This window comes from Etheostoma spectabile, chromosome 12, assembly GCF_008692095.1.
Source record: "Etheostoma spectabile isolate EspeVRDwgs_2016 chromosome 12, UIUC_Espe_1.0, whole genome shotgun sequence".
In the NCBI taxonomy this organism is placed as follows: domain Eukaryota; kingdom Metazoa; phylum Chordata; class Actinopteri; order Perciformes; family Percidae; genus Etheostoma; species Etheostoma spectabile.
The window spans coordinates 21149369-21172514 of NC_045744.1; the positions used below are offsets into that span (position 1 = coordinate 21149369).

Consider the following 23146-nt stretch of genomic DNA (forward strand, 5'->3'; position numbering starts at 1 on the left):
TCAATGCTGGCCTCTACAGTTTCCATATGAGTGGCTTCCTTTGCCAACTTGTCAACCTTTTCATTTGTCGCAATACCTACATGAGCTGGGACCCATACGAATTATATTTCTACCCCTCTCCTTTTCACATCTCTAATTGCCAGAAGAATATCATATACAAGGTCTTGTCAACTCTTTGATGGCCCTTTCCCAATACTATTGATAGCTGACACAGAGTCACTACATATCAACACTTGTGGTCCTGAATCTGCTCAATCCATGGCACTGCCATCAGGATTGCATATAACTCCACTGTGTACACACTTAGGAAATTCGAGTTATCTTACAGGCTTGGTTGGACATTCCACCTCTGAACAACAAAAGCTCTTCCTGTAGCACCCGTTTCTGGATCTTTTGAACCATCAGTAAAAATGAATGTGTTCCTGATATCTCTGTTATATGACTATGGAATTCACGCCCCAAATCGGATTCAGGATTATCTGACTTAATCCCAAGTATCTCCAAATCAGTAGTTCTTCTTCCTTCCATGTTGTTTATTCGTTGCATTAGCTGGACTAATAGCATCTTTTTTGATGGTTTCAGAGCTGTAATGGTCAAAGCTAATGTTTGCAGTACTACTGTATAGGAGTCAGTAAGATGGGCCAGTAGTTTGCTTTTTTCCCCCAACGATGGAAGGTGGGTCAGAGGGCCAAGGTTTAAGAGTCACGGTTTGGTATTGTAAAGATTTTGATTTTCTCCGCAAACTTTTGGTGTGAATACAATAAAATAGGGTTATTTATGGTGGAGGTAGGGTCATGCATTTTCTCCAGTCACTGAGGGCGGTTCAACATGGAGGGTCAAGGTAAATATTTGTAGCTTTTGGGAGGGTCAAACGTAGAAAAAAATGAAGTCACACCCAAGCCCCCCCCCAACCCTACTCTGATAAATAACGAACAGTCCATATTATTTATGCAGTTACAGACATTTATGGCATCTTTCCGTGGACCCTGAAGTTGTACACACATGTGTACTCTGGATGACCCCAGTTGCTCTCAATCTGCAACTTCACAAAACTGAAGACAACTTTTTTATGACCCTGATGAGACACAAAGTAGAAAAGATTTGAAAAGGTTGGCGGAGTGGTCACATTAGAAGAATTTAACAAAAATTAGAGGAAGCAAAAAATTTGATCATAAAAAAAGAATTAGAAGATGTGACATTATAAAAAAGATTATCACTTAGAAGATAACATTATAAAAAAAGTAAAGGAAATCAGGAAAAGTGGAGAACAGCTGTGTAACAGTGGGCTACGTGTAGGCCTATTCGTCCACACAAGGTGTTTTTGGCACGGGTCAATTTTTGTCTGTTATCCAAATCCTGCTAATAATAAGAGAGTGAGCTGATATTGTTAACCAAAGTTGGTTGTTTCTAAAAACACAAACAACTAAACCAAAACTATTGCAATGGTATAGTCCAAATGGATCTTTTACAGGGCTTGAGCCTAACAGTAATTTTGATTCAAATGTGCATTTCAGTCCATTGTGCCTTCCCTGCTGTACCAAAAACATACCGGACTGTGGACCTAAAACCCAAAGTATATTTTGTGTATTTTATACCATGAGTGGTGAGTGAGAAAAGTTTATAGTAAACAATGTAAGAAAATTTTGATTATTTTGACTTTCCGTATTGGAGCAACTGAATTTAAAACCTGCATGTGTGCACTGTGCAGCCAGCTGCCCTGTTTAATACTCACAGGGAGTTTGAAGGTCTGTAATGACTCCCCATTTGGATCATATACAAAGGTTCCTAGGCGGGTCGCTTCACTGTCCACTTTCTTCACTCCCTGACAGAAAGAGAGAGAGAGCGGCATAACATTGAACAGCTTGTGGCTTTCTGTTTGTGTAATAGTGAATAAATAAATGTGATGTCAGTGACAGCTCCAGTGAATTTATATAACTTACATAGACAGAAAACTCTCTTGGAGCACTGTAGGCGAAGCCAGCAGGGGACTGCAGGCTTGTAATGTGACCCAGTGTCACATGGGTGATTGTGACTGGGTGGGACAAGGTGATAAACACATGTCCGCGTCTACCTGCAAAGACCCAGCAGCGACCAGGAGTCAGAGGGGAAGAATGTCCCTGAGGAGAAGGAGAAAACAATTGGGGGAAAAAAAGAGTTTCAGGGGTGTGTGTGTGTGTGTTAGTGTGTGTGTGTGTGCGCGTGTGCGCGTGTGTGGTTTCCTCTACCTGGATAACAGTCCGGGGGGTGGCAGGTGGATACCATAAAGGTATCCCCCAAAATGTAACAAATGGCGGCTGAGTGTGATAGGTGTCTGAGCTAAGATGATGAAGGACAGTGGCACCTGCACACAAACACACCACAATTATTTCTTTGTTTTTAAAGATCGCAGTCAAATGGCAAACTACGTAACAACTGAAGATGAGGATGACTTACCCTGTGATTCTAAAGCAAAGTTTGGCATAGTGTCTGCCATAGGAATAAGCTTCTTCTTCAGACGGAGCAGTTCCTCCTGCAGCTCTTTTAGCTGCTTCCGCATAATCTTAAGATCGGCTCCAACCATGTCCTCCTGCAGCTCTTTTAGTTGCATCTTCATCATCTTAACATCAGCTCCAACCATGTCCTGCTGTAGCTGTTTTAGTTGCTTTTGCATCATCTTAAGATCAGCTTCAACCATCTCCTCCTGCAGCTCCTGTAGCTGCTTCTGCACCACCATAACATCAGCTCTAACCATGTCTTCCTGCAGCTTTGTCAGCTGCGCCTGCATCATCCGCAACTCATTCCCAGCGCAGTCCTTCAAGTAAAAAAAATAGATCTGTTTAATAGTGCCGAGGCAGGCTGGTGATTTGAGCCATAGCATTACAAATGCAGGAACAAAACTAATGTTATGAGAGGAATAAACTAGTGTGAACAGAGTAAAGCTCCTTCTTGTGGGTCATACTGTACCATGTTCTCTGGCCACCCTGAACCCAGACTGAAACAGCTCCTGCTTGAAGCATACATGTTGTATAGACATCCCCCTGAGACACAAGGATCTAGTAAGCTAAGTAATATGCTCTACCAAAAAATAAACAATATACCACAAAACGTATGCCATGACAATTCAACAAATCTGCTGTACTAGAGAGTATTCTTGATTAATTACCAAAATACATTATGACCATGGAGAGGAGGCTGACAACATTTTTCTGGCTGAATTGCGTAGATACTGCAGAGGGAAATAGCAGCTAGTTAGAGCATAATAGCAGAGTGAAATTATTTGACAACTAATGTGTCTATCCTTTCAGCTGCTGTGTTTACAGGCGAGTTTAATTCCTTACTGTTTTTGCCCCTCCCATTGCTGGGAGGAGGGGGGCAAATATCGTCACCAAAAGACATGCATGACATGTTGGAAACGGTGCTGCCTCCAGAATTGCGACGACCCCTCTTCTTTCGAAAGACCCTTAAAGATGTGATTAAATAAGGAAAGGACAGAAGTGTGAAGATTTAGAGAAAAGAAGAACAGTTCATTGCATCAACCACATGCACGCCACACACTTTAGTAGTAAAAGTGTGAACTACTCAATTACAAACTAAAGTCCTGCTTTCCAAAGCTTGTTTAAGTAAAAGTACATGTGATAAGTATTATCAGCAAAAGGCTACTCAAAGTATCAAGAGCATAAGTACTTTTTTTATGTGGCAGAAGGGAATCATTGTATTGTATTAATTTATATGCTGTTGCGTCGTTTAATCTATACAGTGTGTCACATTTTTTAAGTTTGTGTGTTTTGTATGTAAAATCAAATAGAAGGAATAGAAGTGTAAAATAACATACGGAAATATTAAGTACTAAGTTATAATAGTGATGTTAAAAATATTTTGAAGTACAGTACTTGAGTTAATGTACTCGGTTACTTCCACCGTTACACACACACACACACACACACACACACACACACACACACACCATACCCACATCCTCTCTCTCTCTCTCTCTCTCTCTCTCTCTCTCTCTCTCTCTCTCTCTCAATTTCAATTTCATTTTGCTTTATTGGCATGACAAACAAATCTGTTTTGCCAAAGCATGAAAACTAACATACAAATAAACAACAATGAGTAAATACTTCTGATATAATAATACAAGTAAACAAGATACTTGTGATATAATTGTAGATTCTAAACAAATTATGTGCATGTCCCTCAAAGAGTACTTTGAAACAATAAAAAAAGTAAAAAATAATGATATATAAAATTCTCTATTTATTTTGCCTTGTACTGTGGCAGGAGAAGACATGTTTAGCTGCTAGCCATGCTGTGCTTTTATTTTCCCCAAATAAAAAGGAAGCTGTTTGTCCTCAGTGTAGGTAGTAAAGCCTGGTATATACAGTATGTCTTTCAAATTTTTGGAAATATTTGGTTCTTAAGTCTTCATATTTGGGACATGTACCGGTACATAGGAAATATTCTGTTTCAATATCCTGGTGGCAATGTGCACAGACACGTTCCTCTTTTGGTCTCCACACTTTGAAGTGGCGACCTCTTTCAATTTCCAGCTCCTGGTCACTGACTCGGTAATTTTTTAAAATTTGTATTTCTTTTGAATTTTTTGTTTTGGGATATTGCAGCCAATTGGAGGTCTCTGTTCAGGGATTGATAACCGAGGAGTTTGTCTCTCTCTCTCTCTCTCTCTCTCTCTCTCTCTCTCTCTCTCTCCTCTCTCTCTCCAGCTTACTTGAATGGGTTCTCCTTGTATAACAACCGAGGTTCTTCATCATTGTCATAGTACCCCATTGTCAGCAAACGGTCACTTTGTCGAGCCATGACCGCTGACTGAGACTGATGGAGAGAGACGGAGGGGGGGATCAATATCCAGTTTGACAACCAGTACCACATTGTAAAAATACTGTTACAAGTAATACACATTTTAACTTAACAAAACATAAAAAGTATTGAAAGTATAATTATTAACTTTAATTCCATCCATTATCGGTTATGCCCGCAGGTTCACTGTGGTAATTTCAGATTCATGATGAATATTCACCACTTTAGCACAACATAAACTGTATTATTACCTAAATCCTGTTTTGTTAAAGGTATTATTTCAGTTGAGGCTTACATGACTCATATTACTTCATTAGGTTGTGGTCATCAAATAACACACCTGGAGTGAAACACTAGTCCAGCCTCGGGAGTACTGGTTGATTTCTGGGACTACAAAATGTCATTAAACTGTTACGTGTAATCTGATTTATGCTCTGAACCTAGTGCATACTTTTAGGCACCACAAAAAATGCCCACAGTGTGGGGATCTTGGGGCCCAATGGGGCTCTTCAGCTCAGTTTTGCCCTGGGAACAGTCAGTCCGGCCTTGCCAGGATGTCCTCGTTAAACATAGCATATCTGAGTATATGATTAATACATTGATGTTTTCAAGAGTGAAATCTAAATGCTAACAAAAACGTTATTTCTTGCTTTGTGACACTTACTCAAAGCTGTCTTCTATCAGTGTTTATCATATATACAGATGCTATATGGATATATACATTACTTATCAAACTTATCATATTGTGTGAAAACATTTAACATATAATTGTTCCATAATATCGACCTCTGGTTGAAAGTCATTGCCAGATTTTAAGTCGTCAATGTGTGTGAATCAGGCTGATAACTGACAACTTACTTCTACAACTTCATGAGAAATCAGCGGAGGATAAAGGAAGAGTTTAAATGGTCCATGGCTGGGTAGGCATGGGAAATAAATTGTGGATTAACATGACATGAACTGACTGCTGTCAGAAATCTGCAAGAGGAATAACTGTGATGTCACGTTCTATTCATGTCATAAACAGAATGGAGAACTAGAACCATGGTGTTCTGTATTCTGTGCAGTACCCTTTACTCAATTACGTCCTGTACTCCTGAAATAACTGTGCTTCAGTATAATACTGTATGCTACATTGTGCATTTCAGTGGGATATACAGAACCTCTTGTTTCTCCACTACATTATTTGACTGGTTATACTGGTTACTCTACAGATTCAGATGCTAACTAAATACAATACATATGATCAACTTAAACATTTTATAAAAGTTAGCATCACCTCAAAGTAGAGGTAAAAATTCTACATTACAATTATTGCACTCAAGCATGTACTAAAATACATAAATAAGACGTATTTAAAGTAAAAGTACTTATTAAGCAGAATTGCTCTTTACAAAGGTGGAAATACAGTACCAACCAAATAGATTTTTTTTAACAAGGAAACCAAAATGTTCCCCATTTACATGACTAACATGTGATGTTATTTAGTGTTGAAAGCAGAATTGTACCAAGAATGTTTTTATATTGGGGTATTGCTCATTTCTAATTAAGGACCTGAATACTTCGTCCACCATTGTCTGTCGTGGCACATCCCAAACGAGTCAGTACGTGAAAGTCCATGAGTTTCATCTGAGTTTGATCCACGAAGTCTGAGATGTGTAACAGGAAATACCTTTTTGTCTGATCATGTTAATTTGTGCTCCGGTGTAAAGATGGTTTGCTAAATCAGAAACCGTTTATTTAAATCATAAACCATATCAAAGAAGCCTTTCTTTTTACATTAACACATTCAGTAAAAGCACATTTAATTAGTGACATTATCTATCAACATATTTAACATTAAATGTTAACAGAGTAATAACAATAAAGCAGAATCCACAATTACATGATTTGAGCCAAAATTTGTTAAATTATTAAGTAATTAATTTTGATACCATTAATATGAGTTTCCCCGGCCTGCTTATGGTCCCCCAGTGGCTAGAAATGACGCTGGGTGTAAACCGAGCCCTGGGTATCCTGCTCTGCCTTTGAGAAAATGAAAGCTCCCACCTCTTCTTCTATATGAAGAAGATAAACACGTAGGATGTCATTTTCTGCCACATTTGAAGTCTTTACATCATCTATGTGACTTGCATTAATGGGACACATCAAATGTCAAACCTCATTTGACAGATTTATTTGTCATAAAACTTCATAACATCTAGTCTCCGTTATTGAATATGTGGACGGTTTTGGTTTTGTCTTCCTCTTTAGCAGACAGGACTAATAGGCACACCCCTATTGGGTTTATAGGGTTTTTTCATGGTAACCATAGTGATGCAGTCTATGATTGGACAGACGCTGAGGCACAGAGTGCAGCCCGTGCAGCTATCAGTCACCATGGGAAGGTGGGTCTCTGGGTGGAATGTTATAGCCTGGGAAGACAGTAAGCAAAGCATGTTACAGGACAGAGCAGACAAGAAAATATGTTGAAAATGTTGCGAGAGACAGACCGACCTACATACCTGGTATCCAGAGTCATTGCAAGTCATGTAACATTTTCCACAGTTGATACACATCTCTTCATCTATCAGAGCCTGGACCTGGGAACACAGGGGAAGGTCATTATCGTGACCCGTTTTATTACTTTTTTATAACTACTCAAGGTACAGTAACACTCAGACACGCAAGCAGGGACTCATTGTTTATCGGTGGAGGTCAGTGATAACTGTACTAATATTGCGACTTTATATGATCTTACATGTAGCACTTTGAGATTTATTTAAATGTAAAGCGCATTACAAATAAAATGTATTATTATTATTATATAAGACAAAAACAATCTTTGGTTGCGACTGCCTTGAATTTGCTGTCTGTAGATTATTACCACATCACATTGGTTATTCCAGACTGTGGAACACGCCACATCATTAGCACCTTCAAAATCCCTTCGTAAAACTTTCTTTTATTGGAAAGCACGTATGAATATTTAACACATACCTGTACAATTCTTAAAACATCAAATGGATATAATGTGTGAGAAAAGAGGGTACCTGCTCAATGTTGTTGAGTTCTTGGTATGCTCCAATGTGGCGCAGCGCTCTGGCTATTACATCCTACACACAAAGCACAGATGCCTACTTGGTTAAAAAGTTCTTTCACAGAACAAAGCACAATAAGCCCAAAGGAATCAGGAGTGTGTACCTTGACAGCAGGGACGGCTTTCTGGGGCGTATTGACCTGGCGGATGTCGGCTTTTATCGCATCAGCTTGGTTGTTTCTGAGCTTTTTCTTGTATTCTGCGATGGCGTCTGTCCTCTGCTGGAGGTATGGACCAAAGCTAGGGAGGCTCTAATCACACACACACACACACACACACACACACACACACACACACCACACACACACACACACACACACACACACACACACACACACACACACACACACACACACACACACACATTAAGAGAAAGTATTAGTCTTAATCTAAATACTCTGTATAGGTGGTTGATTCACTCCTCTGTTCCAACATTCAGTGATGTATAATTGAAATGTCATGAAATATTATTTTTATTTGTTAACCCTACTAGATAACGTTCTAGGTTTTAAGAAAAAGGCTCAAGGTCCTTGAACCCTTCATTGAACAGAGAGCAGAGAGAGCGCCATCTAACAGGCTCAGAAAATAAAGAAAATGGTTCATGGAGCTTCATGAAGCTAAGTTAATGTCTTTTCTTTATTTCTTCGACATAAGTAGTGGAGCCAATGGCAGCAGAAGTATAATTAGTATATACTAATAGTAGTATTATTGGTTGTAAGAAGTGGTACCTTTCCCACTATGTCTTCCAGTCTGGGAACAGGTTTTCCCTTCTGATGTCTCTCTGTTGGAGGAGACTGACCATCCCAGTCCTTCAGCTCCAGGCTCTTCAGGTACAACAAGGCCTTCAGACCTGAACACACATATTCACCATAATGGTATTATCCTATGGTATATCCATAAGTAGAAGCATCTAGATACATCGGAACATTTTAGGTCGGTGGTTGGTTCAGGAGGGTGTACAAAGTGTGTGTACATAATTCTTCAGACCTGTATAAAAACGTAAAATCAATCTCCCATGTCAATACAGACTTTATCCCACAGAGTACATCCTGTTGAGATAAACAAGGAACAAATAAACCGGCCCCCTGGGTCATTGCTTGAGAGCTCCAAAAACTAGGAACGTCAATGCTAAATGCATGGATTCTATGGTTTAAAGAAGGAAGTAACTGTTCATGTCAGTGTAAAATACTACGATAGAGATGTTTGTCATTATTGCTCTTTTGTTGTTTTAGGGTCAAATACGTTAGCATGCAAAATACAGAAACAAGTTACGTACCCACACAGTAATCCTCAATCACTGTGAAGTCCTGGTTCTGTATTGCACTGCACACCTGTGGGAATCAGACACAGGAAGACAAACAGACATCAACAAAAACATCATGCAAACCAAATAAACTAAGATTTTTATTTAGCAAATATCTGAAATTTGGATATTTTCATTAAAGACTACTGCCTGTCACTGTTTCTATCCCTCAAATCACTCTTTTAAATGAACAAATTATTTTTCTAAACCTTAGGGTTAGGGGGGTTAGGGTCGGTTAGGGTAGGGGGTTAGGGGGGTTAGGGTGTTAGGGTTAGGGTGGGTTGGGTTGGGTTAGGTTAGGGGTTAGGGGTGGGTTAGGGTTGGGGTTTGGTTAGGGTTAAGGGTTGGGTTAGGGTTAGGGGTGGGTTGGGTTAGGTTAGGGTTGGGTTGGTTAGGGTAGGGGTGGGTTGGGTTAGGGTTGGGTTGGGGTTGGGTTAGGGTTGGGTTAGGTGGGGTGGGTTAGGGTTAGGGTGGGTTAGGGTTAGGGTTAGGGTTAGGGTTAGGGGGTTAGGGTTGGGTTGGGTTAGGGGGTTAGGTTAGGGTTAGGGTTTAGCGTTAGGGTTAGGTTATGGCTTGTTTACATGCTGCACTTACTTTTGTTACCCACAGTACATTACATTAGGATGAGAGGGATGAACACTTTGTTTTGCCAAACCTTGTCACCTTAAAAACTTGATTACTGTTTACACCGTGGTGCCCTCTGCTAAAAAAATATCCAGTACAGAGCTTGTTTAAGACTTTATTCTTAGGACTAAAAGGAAAGTAAGAACCTTTTTATATAACTTAAATACAGTATCTGCCTCAATCACTGCCATTCCAAAAGGCACAGACATTAAAGCTGTGGTAGGCACTTTATTTTTGGCATTGTCGGGCAACAATTCCATAATACTTTGTAATTCATGTTTTCTGAGAGAAAAGTACACTTTCCTTTGTATAGGCTTCAGAAAATCTAGCCATCACAGGAGACTTTGGTCAATCACAGGTTATTCCAGCATTCCTATTGGCTGTTCTGCCCATGCAGAGGGAGAGCTGTAGGAAGACGTCTCATTCTGGAATTTTTTTTGCTTCCTTTCCACTGCAGCTTTAAAGTTATATTTAATTTCATTACAACATCAGGGCTCTTTACTTTACTGGATGTAACTTTTTATATTTGCACAGTGTTTCCTTCTAAGAATCACTGAAAAAAAGTGCAGATGTACGAGAATGGTAAACGTAATGTAGTAAAAGCTCATATACAGTTTTGTTAAACAGTAAGGGGAATCAGGTTAAAGTCTTAAAAACATATTCAGCAATTTTACTAAACTGCATCATATTAACAGTGACTGAGTACTTTCTAGAGTGCATGAGTAAACCACTACTTCAGTCTCACTCTGGTAGGTGTTGCAGTAATATTATCACCTGTAACACTGAGGCTCCAGCGTGAAGAAACTGTAGCCCACTCTCTGCTGAGTCGATACCTCCGGTGGCCAGAATTGGAAAACCAGGAATTGCTCTGGCAATTGCTGATACTGCTCTGAGAGCGATGGGTCTGATGGCATTACCTGCACACATTATTAATATTAGATTGTTAGGGGCGTAGGAGAAGCAACTTACTAGTGTACTTCATGTCACTTTAAGTCATTTTGTCACTCAAGGATCTTCTACATCAGGATCAAGAATACGGGTGTATTGTCATGTTACCTACAAATCTTACACCTAACAGTCTATCTAGACCTCACACCTTCCTATAATGCTACAATACTTTGTGGAAATCACAAGCACTGAGATTGATACTTTGTTATGATAGGTAACCACAGTTACAGCCTATTTGGGGTTATGTTACTATCACATGGCAAGGCAGAAAGTCTTCCTTCATGGTGCATATAACACTCCAGCCATCGTGTGTGTGTGTGTGTGTGTGTGTGTGTGTGTGTGTGTGTTGTGTGTGTGTGTGGTGACATAATGATCACAACTTTAAATAACAACATCTAGTGTTTTTGGACCTCAACCCACATTGGGGATTAAAATAAGGATATTGTGACCTCTGCTATTCATTTTAACCATTACCTTTTAATTCTTTAGTCTTTTTTGAGTCCCCTGAGGTTTGTTAGAAGTGCAATATGTGCTAAACTGTAACTAACAGTTCAAAGGGATAGTGTATATGTGTTTGTATGTCCTTACCAGACACCCCTCCATACGTGGTGCGTTTGCCTGTTCCAACGCTCGGCCAGGGGGAGCCGTCAGCCTTCAGTCCCATCAAACCTGAGACTGTGTTAGTGGCTGTTACTCCATCTGCTCCACCTATAAAACAACACAACAATAACAATGGTCATAGACATTCATTAATTATTTGCACTATGCAATGTAAAAATACAGTAGCATAGATGATGTGGAAGAAAGAAAAAGAACTGAGTGTGATGCAAAAAAAAGTGGGTTTACCTTCATGAGCAGCCTTGGCAATGTCGACAATATTTGTAACATTTGGTGTCAGCTTGGCAAAGAATGGAATGGAAATGGCTGCACGCACCCAGCGACAGATGTTACGTACCAACACCGGGTCCTATTGCCAATGACACATAAAAACACAGACATGTCAATACAGAAACAATTTATCAAATCAATCTGTTCATCTTGTTAGAATACACTAAATGTATTGTGTGTGTGTGTGTGTATGTGTGTGTGTGTGTGTGTTGTACCTGTCCACAGGCCAGACCCATTCCTCTCTCCCCCATCCCATGAGGACAAGACAGGTTCAGCTCCAATGCATCTGCTCCTGATTCCTAAACACACACACATCTTTATATCACGCATCTCGACAAGCCATGTAAGAAGAGTAATTACACAGTAATTATGTGCAGTACATTCTGTAAATGGTGAAGAATATGTTTTATATATATATTATATCTTACTTCTGCCATCTTGGCTAGTTCTGTCCAATCTTCTTTGTTGTAACCACACATTATACTGGAGATCACCACCTAAGACAGACAGGGAAATCTTAATTTTCAAATATCCAAAACCAATTAAAGAGTGTCAAACCCTTTCTTCCATCCATCACACATAATATTTCAGACACATAGACGTTGAAATTGAATCTCACTATGGTGTTAGATCAGAGTGCAAATAGTTTTACAAATCTATTAAAACTGTACAGTTGATAGGCAGTCACTACATCGACATGTAAATAGGTCTGCATTTCTTGTAACAAAATAGGTGACCTTTGGCCTGTTGTCAATTATGCTTTACATATTCTTGATAGAGTCAAAACATGAATAAACAACGTGACAGCAAACGTACATTATTAGGGAAGTCCCTCTTCAGCTCGGCGACTGACTGACACCAGTAGGCTGCTGTCTTTTCACTGATGAGCTCAATGTTGAGGAAGGAGCCTTGACCTGGTCCAAATAAATGACCTGAGGTGGTGCCACGCACAATACGAGGAGAAACGTTGGTCACCAGATCCTGCAGACAGATTTATAGATGAGTGGTGGCTGTGGAAAGCTCACTGTTGTTTTTACTGGGTTGGTAAATGGAGTCAAATTCCAGTTCCATGTCATGCATGTAAGTTTGGATGTTTCCATTAATTCCAACATATTACCTATAAAGCCTGATTGTTTGAATCAGAAATTTTATATATTTTTAATCATAATCAAATTTCAAGTTTGCCCTATTTGCCCTGTTGGGCATAGTCTTTGACAGACCAAAGCCTTCTAGCTGGCCAAGCCACATACGTCGCCATTTTTCGGACCAGTTAGTATACGGTGGCCGGGAAGCAAAACTAGCTAGCATCCCATAACCGTAGCGGAAACATTAGTTCACGTTCATTTGGAGTTTTAGAAATTAAAAATTAAAGTTGAATATTGTCTGGTTAATTGCTGTTTTGGACCCCAGGAAGACTAGATGGTTGTCTAGGTGGCAGCTAATGAGGATCCTTATAACAAATACAAAAGAAATACAAATACAAAAGATAATGAAAGCTTGTGGTAAGTTCAATTGCTGTTTCTGCATTTTAGTGAAACGATTTTACTAGCTATTACTGCTTGTTTTAGATATAGTTGGTGCTGGTGTTTTAGGTTTGAGCAGTGTCAGTGGCCGCTGTGCCTTAGTGTGTGTGTGTGTGTGTGTTGTTGAGCCCTGGCAGCTTGACTGGAAGCCTGTTGATCGCTGATTATGTAATTAGTGTTTTTGATTGTTTTATGGTTGTCGTATAGAGTAAATGTGACCGGATGTTGTGGGGTTGTTTTTGTTTCTTTGGTAAAACCATTCATTTTGACTATATGTGATGCAGCATCTTCCTGCCATACTGCGTAAAAGTGATGACTTCAGTCACTGTGTATTTATGTCTCTACAATAGTTAAAACCCTCTAGGTGTTGAGCTAGTGTTAAATCTCTTAAGTTCACACGATAATGTCCTAGTATCATGGTGAGGTCATTCAAAGGTGGTTTAATTGCTATAGGATAATCCTGAAGGCTCAGGTGTAAAATACACGGCCCGCCACTGTTTATAATAAATTGAGTACTTAGTTGATCTTTTTAAGCAGAGAGTATTATACCCAAAATAGCTTATAGGTATTGCCTCCTAGGCTTTTTCTAAAAATACTAGAAATCCGTTATTTTTGCATTGTTTTTGCACGTTTATGTGTTGCTTGCTTGGTACCTAAATGTGTGTGTGTGTGTGTGTGTGTGTGTGGTGTGTGTGTGTGTGTGACGGTACCTTATCCAGTCCGAATGTCTTTGTTAAAGCGAAGCCCCATCCTTGTTCAAAAGCTCTTCTGATCATAGCTGTGCTGGTGGTGGGGGGGGCAGATGCCAGGCCGAACGGGTTGGGAAACTTTATCCCACACATCTCAACGCTGATGTCCACCTGATCTATAGCACTGTAGAACAACGGCAGCTTTGGAACTGGGTCCACTGTTTGTCCATGCAGGGACTGCAGTAGGAAGGGAAATGGGACAAATACTTCACTCATATCAGTAATATTTTATTCATGGAGTTAGGCCTGAGTTAAAATCATCACCACTGTGGTGGTACTCAGAGTTAATAAGAAAATGCTTTTTGTTTGATGCATTCATGTGCTCACATGAAGCTCTTAAACTTAACAGTCAACATCACATTCATGAACTGGGTTGAAAGAAGATCTAATGTGAATTTAAACAAGAAACAAATACTGTATAGAAAATCATTTGGTATTGCTTATTACATTAAAAAATTATGTCAAAGTTCCAAGATTTTTAAAATCCATATAAACTTAAAAATCTTTTCATGACTCTATAACACTTTTTGTATGTTTGTGTAACTTTAGGTAAGCAATAAATAGGTTATCTGTGTTCAGCTGAAGCTAAGCTAGTAAGGAGAGAGTGGGACAGCTGGACCCTTGTTTGGGTCTAAGATTTGGCCCGTGGCCTGATTTCTTTCTTTCTTTCTCATCTGGGCCAAGATACAATAATTTATCTTACAGTACCCTACAGCAGACCTTTCAAATGAAAAGGAACTAAGGACCTGGAGAAATGGTGTGGTACGCTATGTAAGGCCTCTGTGACCTCTTAAGAATGAACTACAAATTCTAACCAAGATGAGCTATATGTTTCTTAGCTCCCTCTCACTAATGTCAGCTGTATGCGATATGTATGCAGAGACACATTTACCTGAATGTATCTGTGAATGTGCCATGAAGCCTGTTTGCCATCGTTCACTGATTCCACTGTGGTGTTCGCCAAACCAGCAATGTCTCCTCCTGCAAACACCCAGGGCTCACTGGTCTGCATGGTGTCGGTGTTCACCTCTGGAGTACCCCAGCGGGTCATCGTCACAGGAGCCATGGCCTCGCTCACTACACACACACGAAATATGTATTTAAACATGCCACCATCGCTGTTGTTCCGCAATAACTTACGACAGTAACAATCGATAACAATTCCAATAAAATCTGAAAAGCTCAAAGACTTAATTTCTGTAATGTAACAAACATATGCATATATATTTTGTAAGACCTTTTACATAGTCGGTCAGACAAAGAGACCAAGAGGTTGGAAAATTGTGACGAGCCATATTGGTTGATAACATATGAAAGTCATCCTGTGTTCAATAAATAAAGTAAAAAAGATTTAGATAATCATAATTGTATTAAAACCATTTGTGGGATAAATTAACCTTTAAATACTGATGTTTTTTTATTTATTATATTTATACAAATGCAATACAACATATCAGCATACAAAAAACAGAGAAATACACAGATAGATACTTTTCCCGAACCAAAGAAGGATTTGAACATCTTCAGATTCATATTAGTTAGCAAGAAGGCTAACTGCTAGCTGTTACTCAGCTAATTGGTTGATTACCTTGAGGCTCGTTGAGCATAGAACCAAAGGCACTGATGATGCAGTCAGCCTTGAGCCGGACAATTTGGTCCTCATCTTCCTTCCAATCGCCCTCCTCAGTCTGCTCGGTGCGACAGAACTGTAACCCGGCAACCCGACCGTTCTTCATGATGACCTCACGAGGAGACAGGAAGGGCAGGAACTCACACTTCTCCTCCTTAGCCAACTCCATCTGACAGAAGAAAAACACATGCATTCAATATTTTCTATGTTTTCATCTGCCTGCACATCCCTCCATCCCTCATCCGTACCTCCTCGGGAACAGCCCTGACGTTAGTGAATCCCTTCCTGAAGCAGACGTAGACTCTCTTGGCGCCACAACGAAGAGCTGAGGTGGCGCAGTCAAACGCAGTGTCACCGGCCCCCAAAACTATCACCATACCTCTTATCTCTGGCAGAGAGGAGCGGCACTGACACATACCTGGACACAGCGAGACCGAGACAGAGGCAAATGGTGATGTGAGATGTTATCTGACTCCAAAAATATACTTTTCAGCACTAAAAGATTTTTTGAACTAGCCCGCTTCCTGTCTGATTTCCCATTCATACCTACATATGTTTGTTATTTGAAGTCGTGTCAGCAGTGAAACCACTGTGTGTGTGTGTGTGCGCGTGCGCGTGCGTACTGTTCTAAACCGTCTCCAACTGTACTTGGCTTTTCCTGAAATTACTAGAATTCACTTAGTTTTGCATTATTTGTGCAACTACAGTATATGTGCTTGTTTGGTACCTTACATTGTGTGTGTGTGTGTGTGTGTGTGTGTGTGTGCGCGTGCATGTTCCCCACAGTACCTTTCTTGCTGGCTGAGGCCACCATGGGCAGAAAGTCTTTAGAAGTGAAGAAACCTTGATCCATAGTTAAGCCCTTGAAAATTGGAGCTCTGTTGGCCTGAGGGAGACCTGGAGACACACACAGATGGACACATTGTAAGAAAAAGAGACCGTACTTGTAAGAACAGACAGGATTGTCAATGGCTTCATTATGACTTGAGCAATTTAAAATGAAGACTCACAAAGACTTTCTATACTAAACCATGTTTGCAGTTGAACCCACATAAACACACATAGACATATTGTACAATTGTTCCAGACAGATTTAAAGGTGTCAAACCCCAATAAATAAAGGTTTGCTGCTAAAGCTATTTTCTGTCAATAAGAGGCGCTCACCAATCCCAATGAAGACAGATTTAAATCCTTCCTCTTTCAGGGACGTCAAAGTCATTCCATTAACACCTAGACCCTTCTCACACACCACCTGATTTGTGTAACACACACACACACACACACACACACACACACACACACACACACACACACACACACACACACACAATTGATCAGAAATGTCTTAACACATCATTATTGTTGTCCTAATGTTCATGAATATGCAATATTATGAACATGGGACTGACAATAGATTTTAAAGGTTTGGGATCATATTTCAGTACACGTTGAGTCCACTGAGATGATCAAAAACCAAAACAACAAAAAAGAAGACAACCAAAGACTAGATAAACAAACAAGTGTTGTAATACTCTGTCTATTCCAGCATTTTACAGTATGGACAATAAGGGCACTTCAAAAGTAAGATAGATGTGTGAGGTGTGTGAGTAGGATAGGAGTTTCATACCTTGACTCCCAAATCCTTCATCAGGTCTATTTCAAACTGGACGACCTCATAGGGAAGCCGGAACTGAGGGATTTCTGATGTGCTACAGGGGGGAAAACACATTTGTAAAATGTTGAATGTGTTTCAAAAATTACTGAACATTTAGTTGCCAAGTAACAAAATAGTCAGAGGACCTTGTCAAACTTTGTCAAAGATTTTGTTGATTAATGCCAATTTTTGTTTGTTTTATTGATGTAGTTATTGAGGATTTTTTTTTGAATTTCTCATTAACAACATTGTGTAAAAACGATAAAGACGGACTTAAAACTAATAAACCATCAAATCTTTTTGTTGATACAATATAATATCATCCTATATATTTTGTCTTATAACATACTTAACAATCTTCGATATGATATAATTTACAGTATGATAATGATTACGATGATGACAACGCCAACAAAGATGATGATATTTTACCTTAGGCCTCCAATGTACTTCTGTTTCTCAAATATGGTAATATTATCATATCCAAGACGAGCCAGGAAGGAGGCACAGCTGACTGATGCTGGGCCACAACCAATTAGAGCTATAGGGGCATGGTAAGACTCTGGCATCTCATTGGCTGGTGGCAGGTCAGGATTTCGGATCTGAGGGATGCCCATCTTGCTAAAAATCTAGGAAGAAAAAAGCACACACGCATATTTGAAATAATACACTCTTCAAGCCGTTTAATAGTTTCCATTCTAATGTCAACACTTATATACTTAACCCTCGACACAACATGGCTGCCTTCAAAGAAAGCCTATGCACCTCTTAGAGAACAATGGCCATAATTGGCAATAAAGGGACGATGATTTATTTTTATTTTTGTACTGCTTGTTCAAGTAGAAATTACTCTAGTTCATTGCCCGCTTACAAGATTAATCCTCAGCTTTTGACTGCAACTGAAAATTGAACAAAATCCATCCAAATTCAATCCACCGAAGACAGTAATTGCAGTTGAACACACTATAGCTGGAACGTTGTTTAAGATTATTTTGTCAAACTATAATATTCAATGCTCAAGAATCATAAATTCAGAACACTGACTCCATGATGCCAGTTAAAGAGCTATCTATCTAAAGCCTAAGCTCATGTTCATTCAGACCAAGTAAGGCTGCATCGGTAAAAACCCTGAGTGTGCTTTATTGACCAAAACTCGCTTAGGAATATACTATTTATTTAAAAGAAAGATATTTTTCTACTAAAAGTTAAATATTGTTGCTTTCACATTAACCTCAATGTAATACAAACCATTTTTAAACCCAAAAGTTGAGACTTGATCTCACCTGTGAAGAATATAATGGGTTTTTAAGACAATGCTGTATGGTTAGGGTTAGGAATTACAGAAACAGTTTTTATTTTGGGGCATTTTTTAGTCCTTTTATTTATACAGGAGAGCTGAAGACATGAAAGAGGAGCGAGGGGGAATCACATGCAGCAAAGGACCGCAGGTCAGAGTCGAACCCACACTGCATTGAGGAGTTCCTCTGAGGAGGGCCTCCATATTTGGGCGCCTGCTGTATCAGGTGAGCTAGCCAGGCACCCTGACACAATTTGTCAATTGTTTAATACTTATTGTTGACAGCTATACATGTTATACCTCAGTAGCAAACTGCTGTAGCCCTCCGATATTAATGGGTCCCTCCTCAGAAGCGTACAAGTTGCAGCCCCCCACACACAGCTCGGATGTGGGACACACCATTCCACAGGTCAAACCCAGGGGGTTGTCAGAAAGGATGGCTCGCGCTGACCCATAGTAGTTCTGGTAAACACGCACACATAGATACACACAAACATGAATGTCAAATGTCAAAATGGCCATGTGTATGGATGCATGAGTGTGTTTGTGTGTATATCTTGTAATACCTTATTAGAGATACTTGTAATAAATGACTTTACGTCCAGGTTAGTAGGGCAGCTCTTCTGACAGGGAGCATCCACACATTTTAGACACCTAAACACAGATTTTAATTTTATTTAACAGTTTAAAACTAAGTTATGACAAATCATTGTTCCAGACTAGTCAAAGAAAGCAGCAAGCATCATGGCAACTATAATGTGAAGTCAACAATGTCCAACGTTGTTTTTTTATCGGCCACAGGTTTTCTTTTTGATGTTATCACCATCAGTCAATATTAAATCTTATAAATATAAAGCTCCTACTACTGTCTGTAGCTTGCTAAATGAGAGTGAGTTTGTGAGATTGGGTGTGTGTTACAAGTCAGTTGAAAGTATTATTTTATCTTTTGTAAAATAGCAGAGTCATTCATTCTCACCTCATTGCTTCCCGTAGTGCTGCGCGCTCGCTCAGCGTTGTGTGTTTGATGTCGTCAAAGTTGTTCTCTAACTTCACACAAGACTGAAGAGTGGAGGAAATAAAACATTGAAAAATAAAATATTGAAAAATAATTTAAAAATGGGGAAATGGGGGAGAAGAGAAAAAAAAAGTAATGGACGTGGAGGAAGAAGACAAACGCAATCAACTAAACCACACAACCAAAGCAAGTGGTGGTGTGTGTGTGTGTGTGTGTGGTGTGTGTGTGTGTGTGTGTGTGTGTGTGTGTGTGTGTGTGTGTGTGTGGTGTGTGTGTGGTGTGTGTGTGTTTGTGTGTGTGTTGTGTGTGTGTTTGTGTGTGCGTGCGTGCGTGCGTGCGTGCGTGCGTGCTAGCGTGCGTGCGTGCGTGCGTGTGTGTCTGTGCGTGCGTGTCAGTTATACTTACATTACAGTTATTTTCAGGGTTTCTCTTCCAGTGTTTCTTTTCTTTCTTTTTGCTCGCTGTGGATATAATGGGAGCGTGAGTCTTCACCCTGGGATTCAGAGCCAGGATGCTCTGTAGAAAACAACAGAAAATAGATCAACACATCTAAAAAAATAAATAAAAAAACCTCTTGATTGTTAGACTCCGATAGACACAAAGACAATCGTACATATCATTATTAGACTTAATAAGTACTTATGCAAATTGTTAGTGATTATAAAAAAGAATTGTTGAGATCTGTTGAATACTGCCTCGTCTGACTGGTTTGGATCTTGCTTTCTTAATTGGATATATTATTCTGTTGTAACAATATGTTTGCATGGGACACAATTTTTTTTCTTCATTTCTGCTCTTATGTCTTCATACCACGGGGCACATAACCTCAGTGCATTGACCTGGCAGTTCGTCATTATCTTATCATCTTGACCCCAACCATTCAAACATGCAAGCTTCCTAGAATGTTCCGTAGTTTCTGTACATTTTGCCAGCAGATCTGTCAGGGCTGTAAAGACAGATAACAGTAGTAGTTCATGAGTAACAGATGGAGAGCAACTTTTAAAGTTTTCCTCTTGATAGCATTTTTACATTTGTAAACTGGATGTGGGGTGATTTTGTTCTGCTGTGCACAAGAGTATGGATGACAATAAAGTTAATCTTGAATCTTGTTCATTTTGAATCCTCTTTTGAATTATTGTTCTACGTTTTAGTACTTGGCGATCAGATTGTTTCTAGATAGATAGATAGATAGATAGATAGATGGATGTTTATTGATCCCAAGAAAAATGGGAAATTTCGGTGTTGTAGCAGCAAAATCAGTCACAAAGCACAGAATATAAATATAAATGAAATACTAGGAAAAATATACATACATACAATATACGTGAAATAATAATATGAATAAAGTAAAAAGAACAAATATTTTAATATGTACAGGATGGGGAAACAAAAATGTGCAACTGCTTAAATAATATGCTAAAATGTTAAAATGTATCCTAGATGTAAATAAACCCATTGTGCAGGTTGCATTTGTGCAGTAGTGTGGTGTCCAAAAGTCTCATCTAGCACAAGTAGAGTAAGGCTTTTTGAGTTTGTATAGGCAGCAAAGTAACCCCTCAGTAGGCCTTAGATTATTGTTCTGTATGAAGTCATGTAGGTTAATCCCCAAACTGAACCAAAACAATGTTTGTATAAAAATCCCTCCTTAAAGTGCCTGAAGATTGTGTGTTAGAATTTTCTGATCAACAATTTATTATATAATATAGAAAACGCACACCAAGAGTTGTAGTGAGGTGCTGTTCACTGTAAGTAGACTTGAAAGCAGGAGGAAAGTCTGGCTCCATATAGAGTTCTCTTTTAAAGGTCGCGTTTCAGCCCCCAGGCCTTGGTCAAGATCAACATATGTGGGGCACTGGTGACTTTAATCAACTATTATATTTTTAAACCGACGCATAGCCTACCGCAGATTTGTGCTTTTTCTTAACCACTGAAAACAACAAAAACTATGACAGAGGAGTACTTTGCCTCCAAACATGATCACACGATGTCTGGATATCAGTAAAAAGGTTAACAATAAGAAAATGTATAATTTTTAGTATAAGTATAAGTATCCTTACATGACTTAAATGAGTTGGTACCATAATGTGAGCATTTATATTATCATGATTGTTGTCGGATATTGTTTTTATTGTGAGTTTGAGGTAGATTTCCCCTCTGCGCTGAGTTATTTGCCACCTGTAGATACACAGTATATTAATGAAGAGAGTTACATAAATAGAGAATCCTGTTGAAGAACAGATATGCATAACTTACCTCAATGTCTGGAGGATCTTTACTCAACATGATTCTGTGTGGAAGCGTCCAAACGCTTTCTGAAGATCTTTGGCTCTCGGATCAGAGGTCCGAAGCACTGTCCGGGACTGCTCTGCTCCCTATCTGAGACTATCTGAGACCCGACCGTCCTTATCAGGCCCACTCTCACTAACTGTTATACAAGAAACTGACTGTTTAAGCCACCATATGTTGTCCCTCCTGAGACTAATCAGTCGATAAGGAAGCTGGTGTTAGCCTCTGTGGATCGAAGGTCAGTGCAGTACTGGACAGCAGACCTGTTTCTGGGTGCATTGCTCTTGAGCTCTGTTAAATCAAACAAACAATAACTACAGTAAACTGGCAGGTCCAAACTCCACCCAGCATGTGCCGCATATTTCTCTTTTAACTCCATCCTGCCTGTCTCAAGGACTCCACTTTTCTCCTCTGTGGACTAGGCACGCTGTATGGAGCTATAGGCAGAAATGAAATCATGATAGGCCAGTTCATTGTTTTTCAACAGTCCAAACTTAGGAGAAGCACTACAGGGACCCTAGGTAAATACTATTTAAAGGGATGTTACTATCTTTTTTTAAACCGAGAAAAGATATCATGAGGGCCAGATTGCAGGAATGGACACAATCAGTGTTTCCTCTCTCTATTATCTATCTTACTCGGTTCTTCATCTCTGTCACACCCCGATGTAAATCGAGTGCAGATTTGAGTTGCGCATGCTCAGATTTTAACGGTTTAGGGCAGGGGTCTTCAACAGGGGGTCCGCGACCCCTAGGGGGTCCGCGGAGGTACTGCATGGGGGTCGCGAAAGTTTTGGTTGATTAGACTTTTTTTACATTCCCCTATATTTTCCACTAATTGAAATGTCTTTAAATACACATTAACATGAATTCAACACACTGTAGTAAACAGATAAATGGAGGCAGAAGATGTCTTTCAGTCATCAATGCACACATGGCACTATAGGACCAGTTTGATATAACACAATTTTATACAATATAAATAATTAGGGGGTCCCCGCTCCATCTCGCCATCAGTTTGGGGGTCCTTGGCCTGGAAAACGTTGAAGACCCCTGGTTTAGGGCATGTCATACTGAAAGTTGTGAAATCCATGAAATAATAAACTTTTCTCATAACAAACAAGATCATTTCAAAAACGTTTTAGCTATATTGTTTGATTGCTAACGGTAGCTCAAAACGCCATTCAAGTGACAGCCTTGTGTTTGATTGCCAACATGTAGCCAGCAGTTAACAAACTTGGTTAAGTAGGTCTATTACTGTATTGACATTCCAGAAGTTTCACGTTAGCAATTTACATGCTACTTCGCAAAGTGGCGCATGCGCAACTCAAATCTGCACTCGACCTAATCGGGG

General features: G+C 39.6%; 2 protein-coding genes across 4 annotated transcripts in view; both read right to left on the reverse strand.

Moving 5' to 3' along the window:
* Positions 1 to 652: 652 nt before the first annotated feature.
* Positions 653 to 5784, reverse strand: LOC116699034 (SUN domain-containing protein 2). The gene is made up of 10 exons (XM_032531402.1): positions 5656 to 5784; positions 4709 to 4812; positions 3318 to 3439; positions 3143 to 3205; positions 2944 to 3017; positions 2434 to 2791; positions 2226 to 2341; positions 1941 to 2117; positions 1733 to 1822; positions 653 to 1075 (listed from the first exon to the last, which is right to left on the reverse strand). Exons 2-10 carry the CDS (start codon positions 4795 to 4797, stop codon positions 965 to 967), a joined length of 1200 nt encoding a protein of 399 aa, XP_032387293.1. The 5' UTR covers positions 4798 to 4812; positions 5656 to 5784; the 3' UTR covers positions 653 to 964.
* A 790-nt stretch (positions 5785 to 6574) lies between these two features.
* Positions 6575 to 23146, reverse strand: part of dpydb (dihydropyrimidine dehydrogenase b) — a 35616-nt gene continuing 19044 nt past the window's right edge. The window contains exons 3-27 of one of the 3 annotated variants that reach the window (XM_032531395.1): positions 21761 to 21802; positions 19913 to 20023; positions 19469 to 19551; positions 19059 to 19146; positions 18793 to 18954; positions 17628 to 17824; positions 17169 to 17250; positions 16706 to 16793; positions 16331 to 16438; positions 15790 to 15959; positions 15500 to 15710; positions 14804 to 14988; positions 13873 to 14088; positions 12456 to 12620; positions 12068 to 12136; positions 11855 to 11938; positions 11598 to 11718; positions 11340 to 11459; positions 10578 to 10720; positions 9153 to 9207; positions 8605 to 8726; positions 7981 to 8127; positions 7830 to 7892; positions 7302 to 7379; positions 6575 to 7211 (exon numbers count right to left, since the gene is read on the reverse strand). In XM_032531395.1, coding sequence (XP_032387286.1) covers positions 7047 to 7211; positions 7302 to 7379; positions 7830 to 7892; positions 7981 to 8127; positions 8605 to 8726; positions 9153 to 9207; positions 10578 to 10720; positions 11340 to 11459; positions 11598 to 11718; positions 11855 to 11938; positions 12068 to 12136; positions 12456 to 12620; positions 13873 to 14088; positions 14804 to 14988; positions 15500 to 15710; positions 15790 to 15959; positions 16331 to 16438; positions 16706 to 16793; positions 17169 to 17250; positions 17628 to 17824; positions 18793 to 18954; positions 19059 to 19146; positions 19469 to 19551; positions 19913 to 20023; positions 21761 to 21790 — 3063 coding nt within the window. In that variant the 5' untranslated portion in view covers positions 21791 to 21802 and the 3' untranslated portion in view covers positions 6575 to 7046. Of the gene's footprint in view, positions 7212 to 7301; positions 7380 to 7829; positions 7893 to 7980; positions 8128 to 8604; positions 8727 to 9152; positions 9208 to 10577; positions 10721 to 11339; positions 11460 to 11597; positions 11719 to 11854; positions 11939 to 12067; positions 12137 to 12455; positions 12621 to 13872; positions 14089 to 14803; positions 14989 to 15499; positions 15711 to 15789; positions 15960 to 16330; positions 16439 to 16705; positions 16794 to 17168; positions 17251 to 17627; positions 17825 to 18792; positions 18955 to 19058; positions 19147 to 19468; positions 19552 to 19912; positions 20024 to 21760; positions 22105 to 23146 lie in introns of those variants that run through there. The other 2 variants (XM_032531394.1, XR_004334346.1) reach the window with 2 other exon arrangements.